This window comes from Vanessa atalanta, chromosome 6 (assembly GCF_905147765.1).
Source record: "Vanessa atalanta chromosome 6, ilVanAtal1.2, whole genome shotgun sequence".
NCBI classification, from domain to species: Eukaryota; Metazoa; Arthropoda; class Insecta; order Lepidoptera; family Nymphalidae; genus Vanessa; species Vanessa atalanta.
In genome coordinates this window covers 12,273,104-12,295,416 of record NC_061876.1, presented here as the reverse complement: position 1 = coordinate 12,295,416, position 22,313 = coordinate 12,273,104, and the positions used below count along the sequence as shown (strand labels likewise).

The following is a 22,313-nucleotide window of genomic DNA, read 5'->3' as shown; positions in this document are numbered from 1 at the left end:
TAATCGCCCGACCCGGCTCTTGTTCCCAGAAAATCCCTGTGGTTTTTTAATCTAGCTCTTAATACCTAGTCTATTGACCGATGGAGTAGCCAGTTCTATAATTTTGAAATTAACGACTAGATTTTCGAAAACCTAAGATGAGTGTTAAGTAAATCTAGGTGAATTTCTATATTGTTAAAATAACATTGTTGAATATTTCCTCTGTACAAATATTCTAAGATCTTGTTTAGATAGCGAATGCGTCGGCGCAGGAATCCGGTAACAATTACATTAGCAACCGCCCACTTCAAAAGGCGCGTGCGCCGCCTAATTCGGCTGGAGGTTCATGAACTTGTCGACTAACTTGAGCTTAGGTTTGAGCAATTTTCTTAATTAGTTTGTTACACATAATAACTTTTAATATTTATTGAAGCAATATTATTATTAATAATATGTAATAATTATGAACTTTCGACGACAGATTTCAAAAAACAATTTTTAAATTAGTAAGCACAATTTGCGGCACAGGGGCATAATATATTAGTTCCCTATATAAGTTAATATTTGCATTTGTTCGTCCGCCTGCCGATATCATAAAAAAATAATTAAATGCATGAGCTTAAAAGTTTTTGAAGATGTCATTCGTTACGAAATTAACGTTTATTTATAATTAACACAAAAACAAATATACAGGCATATGTAAATATAAAGGAAGCCTCTCACTACATTCAAAATATTAAACGCAATCTTGCTTAATTTATACCTCCATTCTCACTTTACGACTGTTGAATTTTATAATAATTAATCGCTTTATTAATATCTTTTGCATATTTATGACTGTCGGACTGTTATGTAAGCTAAGATAGTCACACTTTCTGATAGATGTTCGAAAAGAAAAATATATACAAATAGAAAAACATTTTATGTAAATATTTCCCACATAACATAACACACACACACACACACATCACGCACATAAAACTGTTATAATTTAAATAATGTGATTAATTATTATTAAGTTTATTTAATAATAAACACGTAGCGCCATCTTTTTCAATTTCTTTACAACACTCCTAGATTATGTCTTTTAAATGTAGCTGTGTGACGATAGATGGCGCTTATAACGAAATTTATTATTTTGTTATTAGCAATTTTGAAAATAGAATAAGAAATAAAACGTATTAAATAATAAGAATTTATGTTAATCTTACCTTGATCTTTGTTTTGCTTCGGTGAATTCACCCACTGATGCCGAACCTTCTGCGACCAGCTCACCGGACTCTTTCTTCCTCGACTCCGTTCTCTTACTCTACAAACAAATACATCCATTTATTTAATAATAAAAATGAAAAATGAGATGTGATAGTCCCGCACTTTCCCCCTTCTTTTTTCATACTGATTGGGACATAAATATGATGGTAATATCGAAGTTAGATAACGCTGTTTACACAACTCTTTGAAAAAATATTGCTCGATATGCGTGTGGTGAATTTATAGGTCACAAGAATAAATACTAGATAGCGTGAGCGATCGCGCTCGGAGTATATGTAGTTGTTATGTAAAATACATAACATAATATAGTTTAGATCTAAAATCTTTTGTTTAATAAATTTACATAACTTCCTAGTTAATTATGCTATGTATTCAAGACTTTATATTATATATTCGTAAAAAAAAAAAGTTTACTGAACGTTTAAATACTGAGGAAACTTGCTTGTGTCAGAAATGCTCACAAATGAAGTGAAGTGAAGTAAGCAATTAATAAGAACTTAAAAATAACAGATACTACTGAGTTTTAAGAAGATTATCTTACATGATTATTTTCTTCTCCTCAGTCTTTTCTTCGTCCGAAACGTCGACCCAGTCGTCGCTCCGATCACTTCGATCACTCACACTCGTTTCGCTGCTTGGTACTTGGAAAGCTATTTCCTGTCCATTATAACTGAGCACTGATCTTTGTCCATAGATACTGTTAGTTTTCTGCTCACTCGAAAGCGTTGACTGACTGATGTTTGAAACATTGTCGAAAGATAAACGTTTTTGCACTGCAGAAGCCAGTTGCTTCTTTAAATTATTTCTAAGCTTCACCATGCTCGGGCTATTCGGTATGCTCTCGTAGCAGTGGGACAATGAGGTGCCATCAGCATGCTTGATGGTATCATAAATGTTTTCATTTTCATTGTAATCAGATGAGACAAATGAATGTCTAGTGCTGTTATTCGGACTGCTTCCTTTAGACTTTGGCGGACGCGGCGGAATTTTCTCGTAAATTCTGTCTGAACCGATTTTTTCGTAACTAACTGTTGAGGCTCCACTAGTAGATTTTGTGATATAATAGTTCTTATCATTAGTCTTCGAAATACGTGGATTAAAATCTTCGGCTATTTGAATGCCCGAGCTAGACGTATGACAAAATGGCTTGACAGAATATTTACAGTACTCATAACCATCGTCACTGTCACCGTCTCCACGTGTCCTCTCTTCGAGCTGGTTACCACAAAGCTCATAGTTATGAAGACTGTTCTCATCTCCTTCAGGATGTGATCTCATTTCTAAAAGGCATTGATAAATGTTTTCGCCTTTATTTGTAGATTCTTCTTTAGGTATTTCTGGTAACGGGCAATTAATTTTGGATGATCGGTCACTTTTGATTGATATTATTACTACATTATCTGATTCTCTTGGTTCTAATGGTTCGTAATCATCTTCAATAACCGGTTCAACATTTGTCGATATTTTTCTTATAAGTACGTCTTTATTACATGCTTCTACTAAATTACTTTCAAAGTCAGAATTTGTTTCACTTTTTAGATCTATTCTATCAGAACTTTCTTGAGATTCACTATTTTTTTCTAGCAGAGATTGCTCTTTTTCAGTACTATGTATACTTGCGTTACCGACACTAATAGAAGATTCGTCCATCATCACACTGACAAAACCGTATGTACTATCTGATACAGATTTATCGTGATCTGCGTAGATCTGTGAACTTTTTCTGCGCCACAAAAAAGAATCATTGGGCGTAATTTGCGAGTTAATTTCTTGATAAGTGTGTTCGTCATCCTTTTGTAATTTGTCAGAGCTTTTAAATTCATCAGATATTAATGTGTTTGATATTTCATTGGCGTCTTCTTGTATTATTTCAACTAAGTGAAGTGGTAATTTTTCGGAATGTATGTAATTTGTCTTAAATTTTCTTTTATCGTAAATGGGCTCTTTCTTTTTTGTATTGTCTAATAAATCCGTAATTTGATCTTGTTTCAAAAAATCCACAGAAATTGGTGTTTTTATAGTTTTTATTTTTGGAACACCATCCTTTAGTACGATATTTTTAGTTAAAACTAGAGAAGATTTCTTTTCAGGTACTTTTGGTTTCTCTTTTGTTAATGGTTTGTTGGCAATTTGAATGTTCGATTTTCTTATTATATTATTACTAGCTTGGGCACTTATTTCACATTCAAACTTTTTAATAACATTTTTTACATTCGTTTCAATTGGTTTTTCCACTGAATTTAGTTTTGAATTTTCACCTTTATTTGATTTCGATGGACATCCATCAATCGTATCTGATCCACTCTGTTGTTCACTGGAGTCTTGATATTTCAGGCGTTTTTTTGGTGATTTTGGAATTTTAGTACCATCTGATTTTGATCGTATTACACGATATTTGCCATTAGGTCCTTCGGAAAGTAGTTTATCAATTGAATTAACACTTGAACATCTTTTTCTATAGCCTCGTCGTTTAGAACTTCTTCTTTGCCGTAACACTATTTTTATGTTCGGACTAGAGCTAAGTGTCGACGAAGGTGTAGAACTATTGCTTGCAGAACATCTGGATGATTGAAGATTCTCTATTTTCTTTACTAACTTTGACTGTTTGATTGGCGTTTTGTTTCCATCGGTTACTAAATCATTGAACTTTTTAGTCAACTCTGACACTTTGGTACTAGTTATAGTCATTGTTGTTTTAGTTACTAATGGTGGTCGTCTGTAGCACGCTGAAGCATTTTTTGTTTTAAAGCTTACTTTTCTCTGTTGTTGTTCTATGCGTTTTTTGACATTAGGCGGTATATCCAAAGGTGTAGCAATTTTATTAATTTTTTTCGTGGCAAATGGTAATTCTCTCCCTCCTCCAGTACTTCTCGTATCATCACTTTCTGTAACCATAGCAATTTGTGCGTAATGTATTATGGGATCTTTATTTGTCTGTCTCGGATACAAACATGATGGGTTTACAGTAGCGTTTAAAAAAGCCTGTTTAGCTTCATTGATAGAATTCGTTCTTTCATTTTGGGGCGATGATGGTTTTATTGGTACAGAGTAAATACATTTCTCACTAAAATTTTGCTTATGTTTAATAGCCATGTTTTCAGAATCCGGTAAAATGAAGTTCTTTATAAGGGCCTTTATAGTACCGTGCTCTTTTTCGTCTGTATTGAATTTCTTTATTGATGAAATTAAATTCTTTGTAGTTATCGACTCGCCTTCCATTAGATTATTTAATAACATTTGTGCTGGATATCTCTGACTGGTTTTCTACGCCATCTGAAACAATTAAAATTCTAAGATGAGTAAATATGTAAAAATATATATGTAGGTAGTCTATCTAGAAAAAGCAATTCTTTGATTGATTGATATTTTATTGATTGAACCTCGAAATTTGGAGAAGATCTTCGTTCTTTAATGTAAATCACAATTAAGTGGGCTAGTGTAACTACGGGCCCAATGGACGTATAGAGGATGGTTGATATATCTTACAATACCAATGTCTATTTTGAAGGCAGTGGTGAACACTAACCATTAGGTGGCTTACCTGCCTATATGACATATATATTTTTAAATAAATATACTGACGATAAGGTGCTATCATATTTACATGTTGACGTTTATCAGCGCCTCAAAGCAACAGTCTGTCAATAGCCTTAGCCCATGGTCGTAGACGTGGTTATCGGCTTTCGAGAAGGTTTTAGTGCTTGTAACACATCACCTTAACACATCAGTTGGTACCAATGTGTCAGATTTAAATACGACACACTCTTGTTTCCCGACGAAGTTTCCTTGACCGCTGGTCACGGGAGGAATTAAAACACATCTTAAGCAAATGAACATCAGTTAAGTGCATGTGTTTGAACCCGAAATCAATGGTTAGCTTCAGATCTAACTTAACCACTGCTTTAACTGGTGTTTATATAAGTATCTACTATTTTATTGATAGTAATATTATTATTATTTTTACCTCAATAGTAAGTATCAATTTCGTGATTCGATGAGCGTACGTGTCTTGTCTGACATAAACAATCTTGTTTTTAATGTAGACATTTTTAGGTGTTTGTAGATGTAAACAGTATGACCGTTATATAAAGGTTTTTATTCAATTAAACATGTAATTATCCAAAATAATTCTTCCTGTGCATACTATACTGCAAAATATACGTACTTAAATAAACATCACAGTATTTAAAAAGATATTAAGTATACAAATTTTCCTAAAAATAAGGTAAAGTTGTCGAGTACCAAGAATATTTTGGCCTACGCTCGTACCAAATAAGGTTCTATGAGAATTTGTAAACAAGCGCCGGTCATTGACCGCAAAATATGTAAATATGAAGTTTTACGGCCTAAGAACTTATTCAATTTAGGCGAATAATTTATAGTGTATAATTACTCTTACCTTAACATGATATTGAGACTTAACTTATATGTCTTTCGATTTTCTGCCATTAAAAATGTGGCAACTGTAATTTGGTATCTATTTTATTTATTTCTCTTGAAGATTATTAGGATTATTTTGTATTTCATTTTTTTATAACAGGTCGGCGGACTGGCAAATGGCCATATATATTGGCGTCATCATAAGAATTTTTAACGATTACATATGTACATCGCGAATGCGCCACCGTGGTGTAATTTTAAATTTAATGTGTACTGATTCTTCATATAAAAAGATTTGAAACTAATATAAATAATATTCCTTGCCTATGTTCGTTTCCTGTGTTCACGTATTGTTAATCAGATTGAGTTGTATCTTTGCACAGCTGAAGTTGAGTGAAGGTCTTTCGTACATTAATTATATATTTTAGCTCCAAGTAATTATAAACCTTGTCTTAGGGATAGGTAGTGACAGGACAAAACCAGCGATTTTCTCAACACTTTCGTACAACGATAATTTATTGAATCTTTAATATGTTTTAATCAGGCGTTCTACCATAAAATGTAAATGTATATATTTTTTTGTAGTATATATGCAATTGAAAACAAAATACGCTGTTGCGAATTGGATACAGCTGTTATTATTTTCGCAACTGTCTTGTTTTATTGTAAGCCATGATTTTACGGTTTATTTCAATGACAATGGGTTGTTCTGCGTGTCCTATGAAACAAAAGGCAAGACGTTGCCAATAAGTGGGCTTAAAGGCTGACTGTCCACTAAATGCGATATATTGCTAGTTTATAACAGAAAGGTCTTTAACCCTAGATGGATGTAATTCCATGAAACTTTTATGTGTATATGTTTTTTTAATGTTATCTTAATAGAATAGATGTAGTTCCGTCTACATGTGTTTCTCGCTTGCAAAAAGATTGAATGATTTTGAATATTTTGTTAAATATTTTTATAAGTATATATATATATATATATATATATATATATATATATATATATATATATATATATATATATATATATATATATATAATAATTTAATAGTATAACTTATATAACAACTGATACACGTATCGATTGCATTTTTTTTCTACAAAGTTGCGTTTAGTTTCTTTGGTTGAACGTGCTTATATCATTAAATACCAGCTGAACAAAAATATATCTTTTGCGCTACAGCCCTACATTCGTTTTTTTTAAGTATTTTTATTATAAACCACCTCATGACCTATTAGGTAGGCAGAACCTAATTGTGAACATAAACTAGTCTTACTAACTTTACTAGTATTTAGCGAATGAAATAATGTGTTAGGTAGACATGTATAAATTAAATTGAACGCAAGTAAAACTGACAATTAAAAAAAAAAGTATAACATTAAGTTAGGATAGTCTTTACCACTAACAGAAACTTAAGAGACCTTCTGGGATGCCTCACCATTCTGAGACATTTGACTATTATTGGCAAATCGTACCAATGTGCGGTGCTGGATTAAGACGGACCTGAACGTTGGAATTATTTATTGAAAAACACAAGTAAATAATAGGTTTCTTATCGGTTGTTTTTTTAGTAAAATCTGTTTTCAAAACGGTGATAGCTGCAGATTTCTTTAAAAGAGTTTGTAAGAGCCAACAAAAATAACGAATATATACATTTTAAAGCTATGTATTTAGTGGACAGTCAGGTCTATACAGATGTTAACGTAAAGCAGACGGCTCGACGCTAAAAACCTTATTTATTATTTACGTAATCATTATATTTGTCTATTGTTTATTTGATACAAGTATTCAAATATTAAATTCTTCCATACAAACGATTTCTCAGCTTAAACGATCTTAACGTCACAGATTTAAGATTGGTAAATAAATGTGATTGTACTAGCTAAACTAATTTAAGAGTAGGTAATTAAAGTCTTCGCATATTTTTTGTCTCCACGCATCAAGCTATATATAATATATTTAGTGTACTTGTAAATAATGGAAACTTCACGTATAACTTATATCAAATGAATACTACAAAATGCTAAAGGTTTTTCGTAACGAACCAAAATACGTACGAAGATGTTATTCTGAATAAGGTTTTGTTGTATGAGGATGGTGTTCTAGAAAAAATGCGTCTGTACAAGTGGGGCGAATTAGCAGTTTTCGAGCGTTAATTCCGACCTAGAACGTTGTTCCTAATACGTGATGTCTCTTTTCCTTGTGTTATTTGGGACGAGAATTTGTTTTGTTAACATTCACGCGTTTGTTGAAAACATTGTGAATATATTCTTATATATTGCGTTAACTGCCTTAGTGGTTTAGTAGCAAGCGTATAAGACTCCAGGACTGTATTCAAATTTCAGGTAGGGTAAATAAAAGTTATTGTTTTTTTTTGTAGCAATTTAATTTATAGTTAGGAAGCTGACAGTGTAACGCTCCCGTGCCTACGGAAGAATATAAAGCTACGAATACAATGTTTTTGCTCCTGAACTCTCTTTGATCGTGTTGAATTGGTCGACACACGTATGTCGGTCAGTTATTTTAACATTTTATTAATCAGTACAATCTTCACAATCAAAAGTATTAAATTAATACAGTTTTTGAAATGCCTAGAAAATTAATTACATTAATTATTTACATGAGATTAGAGCGGCGAGCCACTTACTAACTAGATTATTATTAATAAATTGTAAATACTCGATACATGACGCACATTCCTTGACAAATAATAAAAGTGAAACCGGAAAACTTAATCATAGTGTAATTTTTAAGATCCCCTAATATTGGTAACAGTTTTTCAGTATTACTTATACATGTATATCCATTCGAATGACAACAACCTATAAAGAGAATCTTCTAAATTATAATGTTCAATAAGACAATGCATCCTGTATTTCCTTATATTTGACCTCTTGATGCCGTAATTGGAAAAACCAATGGAAGCTATCTATAAATGATTTCGGCTTATTGTTTTATTAATGTATTTGGGTTATATGCAATTGAACAATAAAAACTTCGATTTTATTCCATAGAAAACAACAAAATTTATATAACCTTAAGCATTAGGATTAGGTTAGGGAGAAAATTCAATTCATAATTATTAATCTAATTGATAGTCTATTCCATATATAAAAGGATAGCTGCTGAGAAGTTTACTTTTTTATGACTTAGGTGGCAAAGTAGCAGATTACATCTGATGGAAAGTCCACCGCCCATGTAAGACCGCGGGGCTTGCAGTTGTGTTGCCGACATTTAAGAAATAAAGTCTCTTGTCTTTAATGTCGTATCGGTTCGGATAAACCGCCGGCGAAAGCTTCACAGAGTGGTAGAGCGAGGCAGAAAATGCCTTAAAATGTGCTGTTGTGGATTTCAAAAAATTCCCGCTATTAGAATCTCAACCATTCCGAACCAGTATAGCTAGTAGTGCAGTAACCAGTAGAAGTTAAGAAGTACCCTACGTTTTATGGGCACCATAGACTAAAAATAATGATTACAAATTACTAGTAAGGAGCCTTGCTTAAATCAAATACATTTGTGTTTGAGTAATTAAACTGCGTTTATAAATATAACAGAAAGTTTCTGCTACTATCAGATAAATGGTGCGCTAGACGTTATCAACTCTATGTTATTTCGAATACCTACTTATAGGGCTGTTGACCCTAGGGTCAAACGTGTAAGCCACGCTTTCACTGGGATCTGGGAAAGTACGATTAGCGCTCCTAAATGGCTGTTATCAAGTTAGAAGTTGTATCTTGTTTCTTATATATTATGTATTCAATATGTAGCGCCATTTCTATTTCAGTCGAGAAGTTATTTATAGCTCGACTGTTACATTATCATTTAAAATATAAGAGATCTTCATTATTATTTATAAGTGTTATTTATGAGACATTTTATTAATATATCTATAACTGAATACTGAATACGTAAAAGTTATAATCGAAGTCATACGAGCTAATACAAAGACGATGTTCTCAATGGATAACATATTCATTACATATAATTGTCATGAAGATGTCCCACTGACCAACTTTAATCTCGATGAATGTCTATTGTATAAAGTTGGAGACTTTGCTTGTGTGTGTGAGACGAGGAAAGAACGCATCATGAGATTATGCTTTATCAAACGAGTACAACTCGTATTGGGACAACTCTAAAGTAAAGGAGGACATACACTAACTCTGAGACACATACAGGTTGTTACTTTACGTTACCATTGACGAAATTTAAAAAGTTTATTAAGACTAAATTAATAAATAAGTCTTATTATTTATTAAAAGAGTACTTTTTAGAAAACAACGCCTGGATTTAGGCTCGGGTTCCACTAATTATTGTAAAAAAAAAACATTGTAAATCGTTTATTTGAAAAGAGCAACTATGCGAGTTTCTTGCCGTTTCTTCTCGCTGGAGGCTGCTTTCCGAAACGGTGGTAGTGTTTTAATATTGACGATTCAAAAACGCTTCGTTGTGAAGTTTACTTAAATAAACTTGATTTGATTTGATAAATTATTATATAATCCACTAATAATACTTTACTCAATTGAGCCGGTATTTATTTATTACCAGAAATATTGTAAAACTGGTATTCACCGGAAATTTAGACGGGACGATCTCTTGCTCGTTGCACAATGAGGCGTGCGTCGCTAACATAGCCAATTAACAATTTGACATGCGCACGAGCACGCGTCCAAAGCTCATAGAAAGCGGTTAATACGTGATAGAAAATGACGGCCCGTTACATCTATTACATTTCTAACAGGTGGCTTTTGTTATACAATGTTGTTTATTACCGCTAATGTAATACTGAACGTTATAAATTGTTTACGTTTACAGTTGACATGTGTGATTAGAAATTAAATGAAAACAAAGTTATTATCCAAGACGTTGACTGTTAATTCGTTACAGATTAAAACTTACTGCCTCGCTTGAATGCTACTAGTTCGTAAGATTCTTATGCTCATTCCAAAACCAATAAAAACTTTTATCTTTGGTCAACAATTCTTCCTCGTTTCTAAGCTTTTTTTTCTTCAAAGCTCATTTCTCAAAAGTACTAATTTGGTGCTACAGCTCTTCTTCCTTTAAACGATGTATATTATGTTTGTTCCTCGTAACTGCCCTGGATCCAGATCCAATAATCAAGTAACTTCCAGAAGTTACCAGAATTTGGAGCGCGCTTCAGAAATTATATACCTCAGATCATAAAAAGACCTCTAAAGTCTTGAGAAATAGGTCAGAAAACAAAAATAACAAATGAAAGCTTTTAATTGAGCCCTAGCACTCTGGACTAATTTTCAATTTTCACGTAGATAATAAATATTTTTCATGGAAACAATTGAAATTAATAAAATCCAAGGATAAAAAACACTAGATCTAGATTTAAAAGATTATTAAAAAAAACATTATAATAGCGTGCGGTCAAAAAACTCATAAAATACAGTTAAAATTAGTGAGGCAAGTATCGTTTAATTCTTAATTCGGTTTAAATTCATTAACAGTTAATTACTACTAATTGGCAATTACAAACGAAAGGAAAAACAGCAAACATGAAATTCGATGTATCGAAGAACAAAAACAATGCATACATAACCATAACGGAGCGTCGTGATTTTAGCAAATGTTTACATGTCCTGTGTGTAGTGTATCTTATCTTATTATATTTTGATCAAACTCAAATTCCTTTATTCAAATTAAACACTACTACCGAGACGGAAAAGAAAATATCCTGACCTGAGAAGAACTGGCGAAAGAATCTCAGCGAGTCTTTTATTTGTCAATTTTATTATTTACAAATATTTAATATGAAATAGCCAGGAGGCGATTGTTTCATTCCAAGGGTGTGCTATGAATTATAAACTCACAAATTGTATAATAACCTCTCGCACACATGCGTTCCTATTTTTTTTTAAATTTGGCAATAGAGGCATTTTGATTTTTGGTATCCTCTTGTAGAATACAGTGCCCTACAAAAGAGTTACTGACTCTATGCACTCGAGTAACAGGAGTAACAAGTTCGTGTTTGTCATTAGCTTCATTTTAAAATCCTGCATGACATAAACCGTTTGATATCATATTCAATTAAAATGCACCAAAAAAACTAATATAAAAACATGAATGTAATAAATCGATTCTGTCTATAGATTAACAGATTTCGAAAATGTTAATGTCAACATTAGATAAGAATTTCGGAGTCGGGTACTTAAAAAAATTAAGTACTACTTACTATCTTTAGTCCTTGATCCTAATACATATATTGTGCTTGAAGACTATAGACTTTTAACATAAAACTAGCTGTAAATTTAAAAAAACAGCGGTACTCATACCGTTAGATCCCCCCTTAAATGTTGAAATTTCCAAAAATTCTCAGTAAGTGTCTACCTCGCGAAAGGTGTAAGTTTGCTAACATTGCTCATAATAGTATGAGTGTATAATGACGTGCTTATTTACTTTCAATACGATACGCTCAGCCGAAATGGCTCAGATAGACTTAGATCTTCATACGTTTCTATCTTAATTTATTTTTAATTTATATCGGTTTTCTGAGTAAAACAGAAACGTCATGAAATTTAAATCTGCCATGTGTTTCATTTACCCTTTTTCGCTAACATCGAAGCAGCTTGGATTATTACGGGACATTCACGGGCCTTTTCTTAGTATTTACTTTGAGCTGCTCAAATCAAAAATCAATTGAGACATACTCTATAACTATAACCTTCTTTGGCCATTAGTGTCACGCTGTCTAAAACGTGCTAAGCCGAGGTGCACTCTCACAGTCACGCCCTTAAGACGTACGTTTTACAACCGGCGACGCTGGTCAAGGCCAGTTGCGACAACAGCAATAGACAATACAGAAATTAAAACGAGTGGTGTCGTGGGACACCCGGTTATAACAAAGTTGCTATCGGTAAATTATAATCATATATTAAACAACAGACAAATTAATATAAATTAACAAGTTTTGTAAATAAAAAAAGGATAAAATTGTTTTTAAAAGCCCTTTGTAAATTACAACAATTATTGAAAGTTTAAAATTTAATATAAAGTTTAAATAATTTAATATTAAATCGTATGTACAATAGAAAAAGAAAGACAGGTTAAGGTCCTTTTTTCCTCCGTGACGTTTTCTGAGATTGCACTCTAATGGAAACCGCGTGAAAGAACTTTTTTCCAAAAAAATATATAATTATATAATTATATTATATTAACAAGCAACTGAGCCGAGACGGCCCAGTGGTTAGAACGCGTGCATCTTAACCGATGATTTCGGATTTAAGCCCAGGAAGGCACCATTGAATTTTCAAGTGCTTAATTTGTGATTATAATTCATTTTGTGCTCGGCGGTGAAGGAAACATCCTGAGGAAACCTGCATGTGTCTATTTTCAACGAAATTTTGCCACATGTGTATTCCACCAACCTGCATTGGAGCAGCGTGGTGGAATAAGCTCCAAACCTTCTCTTCAAAGGGAGAGGAGGCCTTAGCCCGGCAGTGGGAAATTTACAGGCTGCTAATGTAATGTAACAAGCAACAAATAAATCATACGAAACAACTATATTGTATAATACCAATGCAGAAATCATCTAACATCGGTTACTATGTCAAATTTTTTAACTGTTTTGTGTAACGGAATCGACGCGGCGCGGCGCTCGACAAAACAGAAATATAACCGAATAGACACAGTAAAAAAATTAAATTAAAGTTATGTAAGATTTTTTAGCAGTATTTCGTAACTATTAATTTTTACTTTTAACGAGACATTAGTCAGGTGGTTTACGATATTGAATAATACTATGATGATGATTTCGATGAGATATATATATTTTTTTATAATATAACAGGCATTTAAACCACTTGATGGAAGTGGTCACCACCGCCCTATGATATACCGCTGTAAAAAATATTAACTATTCCTTATATCATCAACGCGCCACCAACCTGGGCAATGTAGTTACACTGGTACACTCATCCTTCAAACCGGAACAGAACAATACTGAGTATCGCTGTTAGACGGTTGAATATCAGTCAGGCATCCTTTTTTATGTAATAGGTAAACCGCAAATGTGCCAGCTGATGGTAAGTAATCACTAACGCCAATAGACATTGAACCTGTAAGAAATAATACCCATTCCTTATATCACGCCAGTGCGCCACCTTGAGAGCTGAGATGTTATGTCCCTTGTCCCTTTAGGTACACTGGCCTCAAACTAGTAGACAACAGTATAAAGTATTGCTGTTTGGCGGTAGAATATCTGATGATTGGGTGGTACTTATTTATCCAAAGGGGCTTTGGATAGGTCAGTAAAGTCAATGATGACCAAAAACAAACTTTAAATCCGAAATTACATCACGTCCCTGTTATGCGAATGAGCTGACGTCAAATCGTCCTTGGTACGTACACCTTAGACCAGAAACTAATTATCATCTTAAAGTGATTTTGCGTAATGTAAGATAGTAGCTAACCCAGATAATCTTGATAATCGCATGTTATTATGGTGTTCACTAATATATACGTAATCAATAACTATACATTAAACATTGATTGATGATGTAAGAAAAGCAAAGATAAATTTCATTTACGACTTTTCTCCTAGAATATATTATATAACTTATTAAGAAAGAAATAACTTCTTATTATTGAAATTTATTTTCATTTTTTTGATTGTCGTTTGTTGTTATTGTAAAAGAAAATTTCTATTAAAAGCAAGAAGTGGACTATTTTATGCACTAATAAGTAAATGCATAATAAATTGGTTTATATATTTGCATTGTTACCTTAAATATAATTAGATAAATTATTCTCATTTAATAGATATTCAAGCCATTAAGATCAATAGGAGTAATACAAAAATTAAATGTTTACCTACAGTTGTTAAAATGGGAGTGTTTATCGATTTAAATTTTATTCGGTCTCAAGAAAAATGTATCATAATGATGTAATCAAAGAAATGTTTTTTTTCATTTATTTTATTGAAGGACACCATCGTGTGGCGTCGTATGTATGTCGGCATACAGTATCGTATATACTAGAAACTTAAGTGAAAATGAAAAAAAATGTTGCATTTTGAAATTATTTATCGTTATAATTTTTCCTTGCAGTTCGAAACCAATTCACGATACATATACATTTTTGCAGTCATATAGATTAATTGATTCGAAATTATAATCGTGACATTCGACGCATGGCTTTTGTGAAATGAGTTTATTAAACAAATTACATGAATGTTACAAATAGTATAATGTTGCTATATATAAAAATATAATAAAAAATTTTACAACTTTTTTGAATACAAAAAAAAAAAAATTAAAATGTCCAATTGTAGCTTTTTCTATTGGGTTAAACGGATACAGATATTTCGTCGCGTAGGCTGAATAATACAGGACATAGACTAATCGATGCTAAATTAGAGTATATTGAGGCATATTTAGTATTTTCGTTTGATATTTCGTAGATTAATTTAAACCGTAACTATATAAAGTGTTTCAACATGGTCAGCTCAAACATGGTCTTTCAAACTTATTAATTAGAGCTTATTAATTATATTTGTTTCATATAGTGCAACAGCCACAAGAACAAAGATTTAAAAATGTATACGTCACTTGCCTTTGACAGCTGACGTCACGCCATTATTACTGATATAATATGTCATGGCACATTGTTGTATAAACTGGGCTTGCCTAATATGTAATGTAACTTTGATATAATTGGATTTCTTTAAGTAAACTAACAGATAATAAAAGAAAAGTAATGAATAAGAATAATTAATAAGTCTGGTGTCATTAGAACAGAGTGTATAATGTAACGGCCTGTAAATATCCCATCGCTGGGCTGAGGACTCCTCGCCCTTTTGAGGAGAAGGTTTAAAGCTTATTCCACCGAGCTGCTCCTTGGCTATTGGATACACATGTGGCAGATTTTCATTGAAATTAGACACGGAGGTTACCTCACGATGTTTTCGCCACATGAATAATTATAAACACAAATTAAGTACGTCATAATTCAGTGGTGCTTGCCTGCGGTTTGAATCCACAAACATCGGTTTAGATTCATGCGCTCTAACCACTGGGCCAAACTACGCAACGGACTTTAATGCGGTTTTGATCAATAAACAGAGTAATTTAGGAGGAAAGGTTATATGTATAATACATAAGTATTATAGAAGAGAAAAGCCAAAAATGTTACCTTTCTTAGCCGGAAAACTGACAAGACTTTTTCTTTTTATCTTTGTTTTTCAATATAAAAAAAATATATAGACCCTTATTGTAACAGAGTGACGCATGTGATCCGGGACCCGGAACTAGTATAGTATTTTCTAATAGTTATACTGTATAGAAGTTGTGCTGCAGCACTATTTAGCGGCGACTTACAGACGACTACTTACATATCATAAAAACCTTTTCCGTGGAAACGTACCTTTGTGCCAAGCATTTCATCTTCATTTATTGCAATAAATATTTTTTATTTGTTAAGAACTGTGAAAATTAATATAAATAGGTATGTTATTGATTCAACGTACGAATTTACAACAATTGATTAGGAAATTCTTAACGAGTTATTGTGTACGAGTAAATATGACAAAATATAAATTTCTACAACAATAATCGCATCGGTTACTAAACAAGACCATTATGTACGCAATCAATTATACAACAAGAATTTATAAGAATTATTATTATTAAGGTTTATTTACACATAATTCTAAATAAAAAGGGTCATGTAATAAGATGTAATAGTAGTTCCTTAATTTTGCATATACTTTAAGCATAAGTATATAGACTTTATTCGTAAAATAATTAAGAGTTTCTGAAAAATCACGAACAGATTCTGTTCAATATATGTTAGGTTCCTTCCATTTTTGAAGCGGGTTATATTTATTTATAACCCTCGTTATAAATTTTTATTTTTATGAACTATGAAAATACAAGGGAGAGTAAAAAAGTTCTTTCCACGCTTTTTAACATGTTTTTACTTAATCTTTTATATAACAGCTAAAAGGGGTGCGACACGGGAGGCGAAGGTCGACCAACCGACCGAATTAGGTCGTCGCGATTATCCACGCGACTTGAATTTGATAGCCAAAATTAAAAGTGTTATTCTATGTTAGATCGATACGATTACCCCGCGTACGATTTTGGTTGAAAAAAATATACATCTTTGTATATATAAAGAGAGAGATCACAGTGAGGCCCATGTCCAGCAGTGGACGAGTATGGGCTGCTGATATATAAATGCTCTAATAAATGTACTTGTTTATGTATGTGAACTCGTAAACGGTTGGACCTATTTCGATGATTATTTGTGTGTCAGGGACATAAGATGGTTTAGATTGTGCTCGAAGTGACGCTGCGCTTTACTTTCCAATAGTTAATAAAATTATTATTTCGCTCGGAAAAAGCCTATAGTCTTGTATATATATAAGTTTATAAAAACCTAGCTCTCAATTATAAAGTTTGTGCTAGCGTAGAAAACCCCAATACTTACACGGAGACGTCAAGGCTGGTCTAACGGCCGGACGTAGCCGTTTTTATAATGAGCATTGTGTGGTGAAACAATGCCTGAGTTCAACTCATGTATGGTAACATATGGCGTTAGAACCTTCACACTTGGCGACATGTGTTTATGATATACGATACGGCAAAACAATATATTGAGTTTATAAACCCTCAACTATGTTAACGGGGAATTTAATTACCCGCTGTATGTATGTTGTATAATATTTATTATATGTATATTTATAAACTCATATGATTTGGGTCCATTTTCTATTTTTTCAAATATCTCACGTTTGTTATAAATGTGTAAGTTCATGTGTTTTGATATTCGTTACTAAACCTCTCGAGTAGCTTTCACGGATTCAAATAATCTATTGTAATTATTCATACGAAAAACAAAACTAAATCGTCTAGAACTAAGGGAAGGCGGCAAGCTAGTAATAACATATATTTATTTATTTCAGTAAAACAAGCTTGTTCGGAAAAAAAATTACACTTATATCACATAATTTGACTTATCATATAAACGTAATGAATGTAGATCATGTGCTTGTATTTTTTGTATTCTAAATACCTTCAAGATTATTCTAACACGTCAGTAATCCGGTTCAAACTGACCTAGTAACAGCAAAAAAACCTTTAGCGTTCTTCATTGAGGGGGTCTCAGGAAACCAGTTTGTGGGCGTAAAGCCCTACAAACTAAAACATAACATCCCATAGTACGTATTCAACAATACTTTCTTGAAAGAAAGAAACGTTATCCGGTTTTAATTATAATTATGTGATTACTATTTGATGCGAGTTTTATCCCTAAAGATTTTTAGAAGCTCTAAGCCTATGACAGGTTTTATTTTGATTTCATTTCATTGTAAACTGCAAGTAGATGAGTACATTTGCGTCAAAATTATGAAACCTTATTTAAATGACATTTTTAATGTCAAATAGTTCGTAATTGGTCAATGGAGGCCAATGACGCAATATGCGACCGATAAACGTTCAATATTTAGACAGATCAGTAAATGGGATTGTACACATTATTTCAGAAACTAGGAATTAATATTGATATTTTAATTATTTTAATATAGGAAAACCCAATAAGACGATTTTGTGTAAATTTTTTTTTGTTGTATTGAATTGAGCAAGTATGTACTATACATGTATAATGTACTTTTATTATAAATGCGAAAGTATGTCCGTTGCTCTTTCACGGCTAAACCACTGAATCGAATTTGATGAAATTTGGTATTTAGTACGCTTGAACTCCAAGGACATATTCGTACTCTTTTATGCTTAACACCTGACGATTAACCACGAAAACGCGCGCGAAGCCGAGAGCGAAAACTAATGTATAAATAATTGGTTAACAATACAATAATTTGCTACAACGTGAGGAGCCGGTGAATTATCTACTTTTAAACATACAATCAAGTTACTATCGTTTTAAGTTTAAGAGATTATGTACAACGGAACTAGTTCCATTGTATTCTAAATGTGTGTATATTATGTATTTAGTATACATCCATTATTTACAATTAACGCACATCTCAGACCTTTTTAGACACACCGGCTAATGAATATTGTATATAATGTTAAATAATATATAACCCTACAAGTATGTGTCGAGTTAACAATGCACAAAAATATATATATTTTACATTCCGCTGGCAAAGGCGAGTCATTATAATGTTGTACTTACGTACATAATGTATTGAATTAATTTTTACTCTCAAAAATACTGTAATAAGGTCCAAACTCCTTGGTCCAATAGTCGGACAAATAAAGGGTGTTGCTTTTGCAAAATTAAAATAATAACCTATGTATATAATAACCAGTATTATTACACACACACGCGCACGCGTATTGTGTGTACACATATTTAAGTAATTCGTTGTTATGATATACGAGTAGTTCTAAGTCACTCAACGGATCCTTATACGATTTTTACTAATAAAAGAACGATAAATAAAGAATATTTGTTCAAAATAACTGAACTATGACTGTGTTGTATACAGTACCTGTAATCTGTTCTCGTATGTATGGCTAACGCTCCTCAAATCTTAGGACATTCATCAAAACAATGTTCAAGTGCGAAACCGGGGTGTACTAGTTTATTATAAAATACTATAAAATAGAATGTTCATCTAGATTAAAGGAAGGATTGCATTGATTGTGCGGCATTACCTCACACAGTGAACAGCTTAGCTAATCGCGTTTACTCGCGTGAGACGACGACCCACATACGTCTTGCATGTGTTCCGATACGAAGAGGAAAGAAAACTAAATCGAGGAGAGTGAGCGAGACAGGAAATGGATATCCTCTACGACACGTATCCTATCCCATTCGTACAGGATATAGTGATGTAAACAGTGATTACATGGTGTTACTTCACAATGTAATCGTATTTAATCGGACGTAATCACTAGCGTGTGAAGATGACCTTATATAAAGAACATTTCATGGTCTCATTGTTTCAAGATATTATGTTGGCCAAGAAAAACGGAAGATAAACAACCAATGTCTTTTGCGATATCGATTCCGGCTCGATACAAATATTTCAACTAATACACTCGTAACAACAAATCATCAAGTATGTATCAACACAATCGTTATCCATACTAATGTTATGAAACTGAGTTCTTTTGTATGATTGAACGCGCAAATCCCATGGTCTACAAAACTGATTTGAAAATATGTGCTATTTTCACATTGAGTGAGAATGTGTGCACCAAGCATTAAACGTGTTCATAAAAATTGTGAGGATTTTTCAAATTTATATTTCGTAGGTACGTATATAAGTGTAGTGTATTGTAAAAGGTAATAAGTGGAAAGTAATAGATATATAATTGTCAGATTACGCGTTTCGAAGTCGATGTCTACTATTCTTTATTTAATACCCAGTTCTAGTTTGCTAATAAAATCTTAATGATCGGCGTAATTTCTAGAAGTTTTACTTTCATTTGCCGAGAGCGTTATACAAAGTTTATTGTACCAGGATTTGATGACTATATTTAGTATGCAATTTAAAACACGTTGGGCGTTATCATAAGATGACGAATGAAGAAATGGATCGACTAATGGTATTTGGATATTAACAATCGGATTTGTAGTACATTTTTCTGAAATTATTATTAATGCGTACGGCCTGTCAAATGATGAGAGGTGGCCACCGCTAATATTAATAATTCCTTACATCGCCAAAGCACTATGAACTTTTGCATTGAAGAAGTTACAAAGTTATACTTGGTAGGGCTTTGAGCTAGGTTCTTTGGGGTATAAAGTAGAACAAACCCAGACTCGAACATATATTCTAGCATCAAGCAACAACGTTGTCGTCGTCGTCGTGTTCCGGTTTAAAGATTGAGCGAGTAAAAATACGCACAAGAGACATACTCATGACACCTAACATCATCATAGGCACAGAACTTCCCTTGCTAATCGTAGGTATTTGTGCAACTCAACTTCTAAAATACCTAGGAGAAAATGTCGCTGCAATAGTTAGCCTACACGAATTAAGTGAATTTAAATTACCATATTTTATTTGATTAAGTGTTCTGGCTTTGATGTAAAATGATTATAAGTTGGGTAGTCATGTGACTTGTTACTGAGCATTGGACACAAATGTAATGTGATATTATTCCTCGACAAAATTAATTAAACGAGGAAACAATCTTCCGTAAATAAACACTAATAAATCATACTATTTTTAACATTCAAGTAAAATATCATAAATGAATAATTACATCCAGTAAATACTTTATCAACTCAATATTAATAAATTATAACATTCCTATTATAACTATATATGTAACTGAATGTATAAATATTGACTTTTTTAAATGATTATATATTTTACACGACATAGCCGAAAGAATAGGACATCTATATCTTAACCGAATATAGCAGATTCAAACCCGAAAAAATAAAAAGTCTTATATCATGTATCTTTATATGTACTGAAGTTTCTGCAATTGCGTTCTCGTAAGCTTAAAACATTATGCTATGTACATTATTTCGGTTTCACATATTCATAAGTAAGGCATTTTTGTCATTAATACACGTCACACGAGCATATTATTACTTAATATATATATATTAGTCATAGACGGATGGTATCACTTTCAGAACGCAGCGTAGCGCCCAACAGTCATGTTATTTAAAATAACCTACCGCATTACGGAATTTCCGATTACATCCGATACATTTAACATCATATCAATGACGGGTTACTTAATACGCTATGTAGAAATCGATTCTCAATTCGAAATAAATGCATTTTATAGCTTAAAAAAAATATGAAATTAATTATAATAATCTGAATATCTGTACATTATTGAAATTATATTTAATTCTTTTAGATCCGGAATTCATAAAGCACAATTCATAAGAGCCTCGCTGTCGTTTCTGTTTTGATACCGATAAGAAGTAATAATAACAAAAGATCCTTCCAGGGGTTTCATTAATAAGACCTAATATTGATCGATTTTTATGCAATATGCCTATGTTTATACTATATAATGTTTGTTATTTAATTGATTAAAAAAGACTTCGTTACTGACGGTTTCATCTAAATTCAGCAATTACAAGAAACATAAACACCTCCTTACGCTGGCGAAGTCTCTTCCTTTAATTTATTATTATTTATATATCTAGACTGTCAAAGCGGAGTTAAAATTGAGAAAAATAGTAGCCAACAGTTGGCCACTAAGCACACGCACACCAGTAAAGTAGTATTACGCTTGGCGAGTGTCAAGCGTAGCTGTCGAACACACCAAGATAATAAAATTGGTACGTTGGTTTTAGTTCTTTTGAAGTGCTCTCTCTTTAACTTTTAAATTATATATTCTAAGGTCCCTTTCAATAAGAGGCTCTAAGTTCTTATATCACTTATGCCCTTATTACACTGTCTTAATCAAACCGAAACACAGCAATACAGAGCATTAAACCATCAATATGTCTGGCGGGACTATAATTGGTTAGTGGGTGGTATCCACCCAGGCGGACCTACACAAAACCTACCACCGGTAATAATAAAAATTATTTTACTGTAATAACATATGTAGGTATACGTAAGATGATGTTTGCATAGCTATACGTTTTTTGGTATAATAGTTAAATATTTTTGAGTAACAGCAATATAATTAATATATTATCAAATAATAGCAATCTTATGTCCTATTACGATATCAAGAAACGATTCGTTTGTTTACAA

At 32.5% G+C, this 22,313-nt stretch overlaps 1 protein-coding gene across 6 annotated transcripts in view; it reads right to left on the bottom strand.

Annotated features, from left to right (window-relative positions):
* LOC125064947 (rho guanine nucleotide exchange factor 15) overlaps positions 1-22,313 on the bottom strand; it is an 81,162-nt gene that overhangs the window by 33,843 nt on the left and 25,006 nt on the right. For all 6 annotated transcript variants that reach the window (XM_047672269.1, XM_047672270.1, XM_047672268.1 and 3 more), the window contains 2 exons: positions 1,793-4,524; positions 1,191-1,288 (listed from right to left, as the gene is read on the bottom strand). In XM_047672269.1, the coding sequence (XP_047528225.1) occupies positions 1,191-1,288; positions 1,793-4,488 (2,794 nt within the window). In that variant the 5' untranslated portion in view covers positions 4,489-4,524. The remainder of the gene's footprint in view (positions 1-1,190; positions 1,289-1,792; positions 4,525-22,313) is intronic.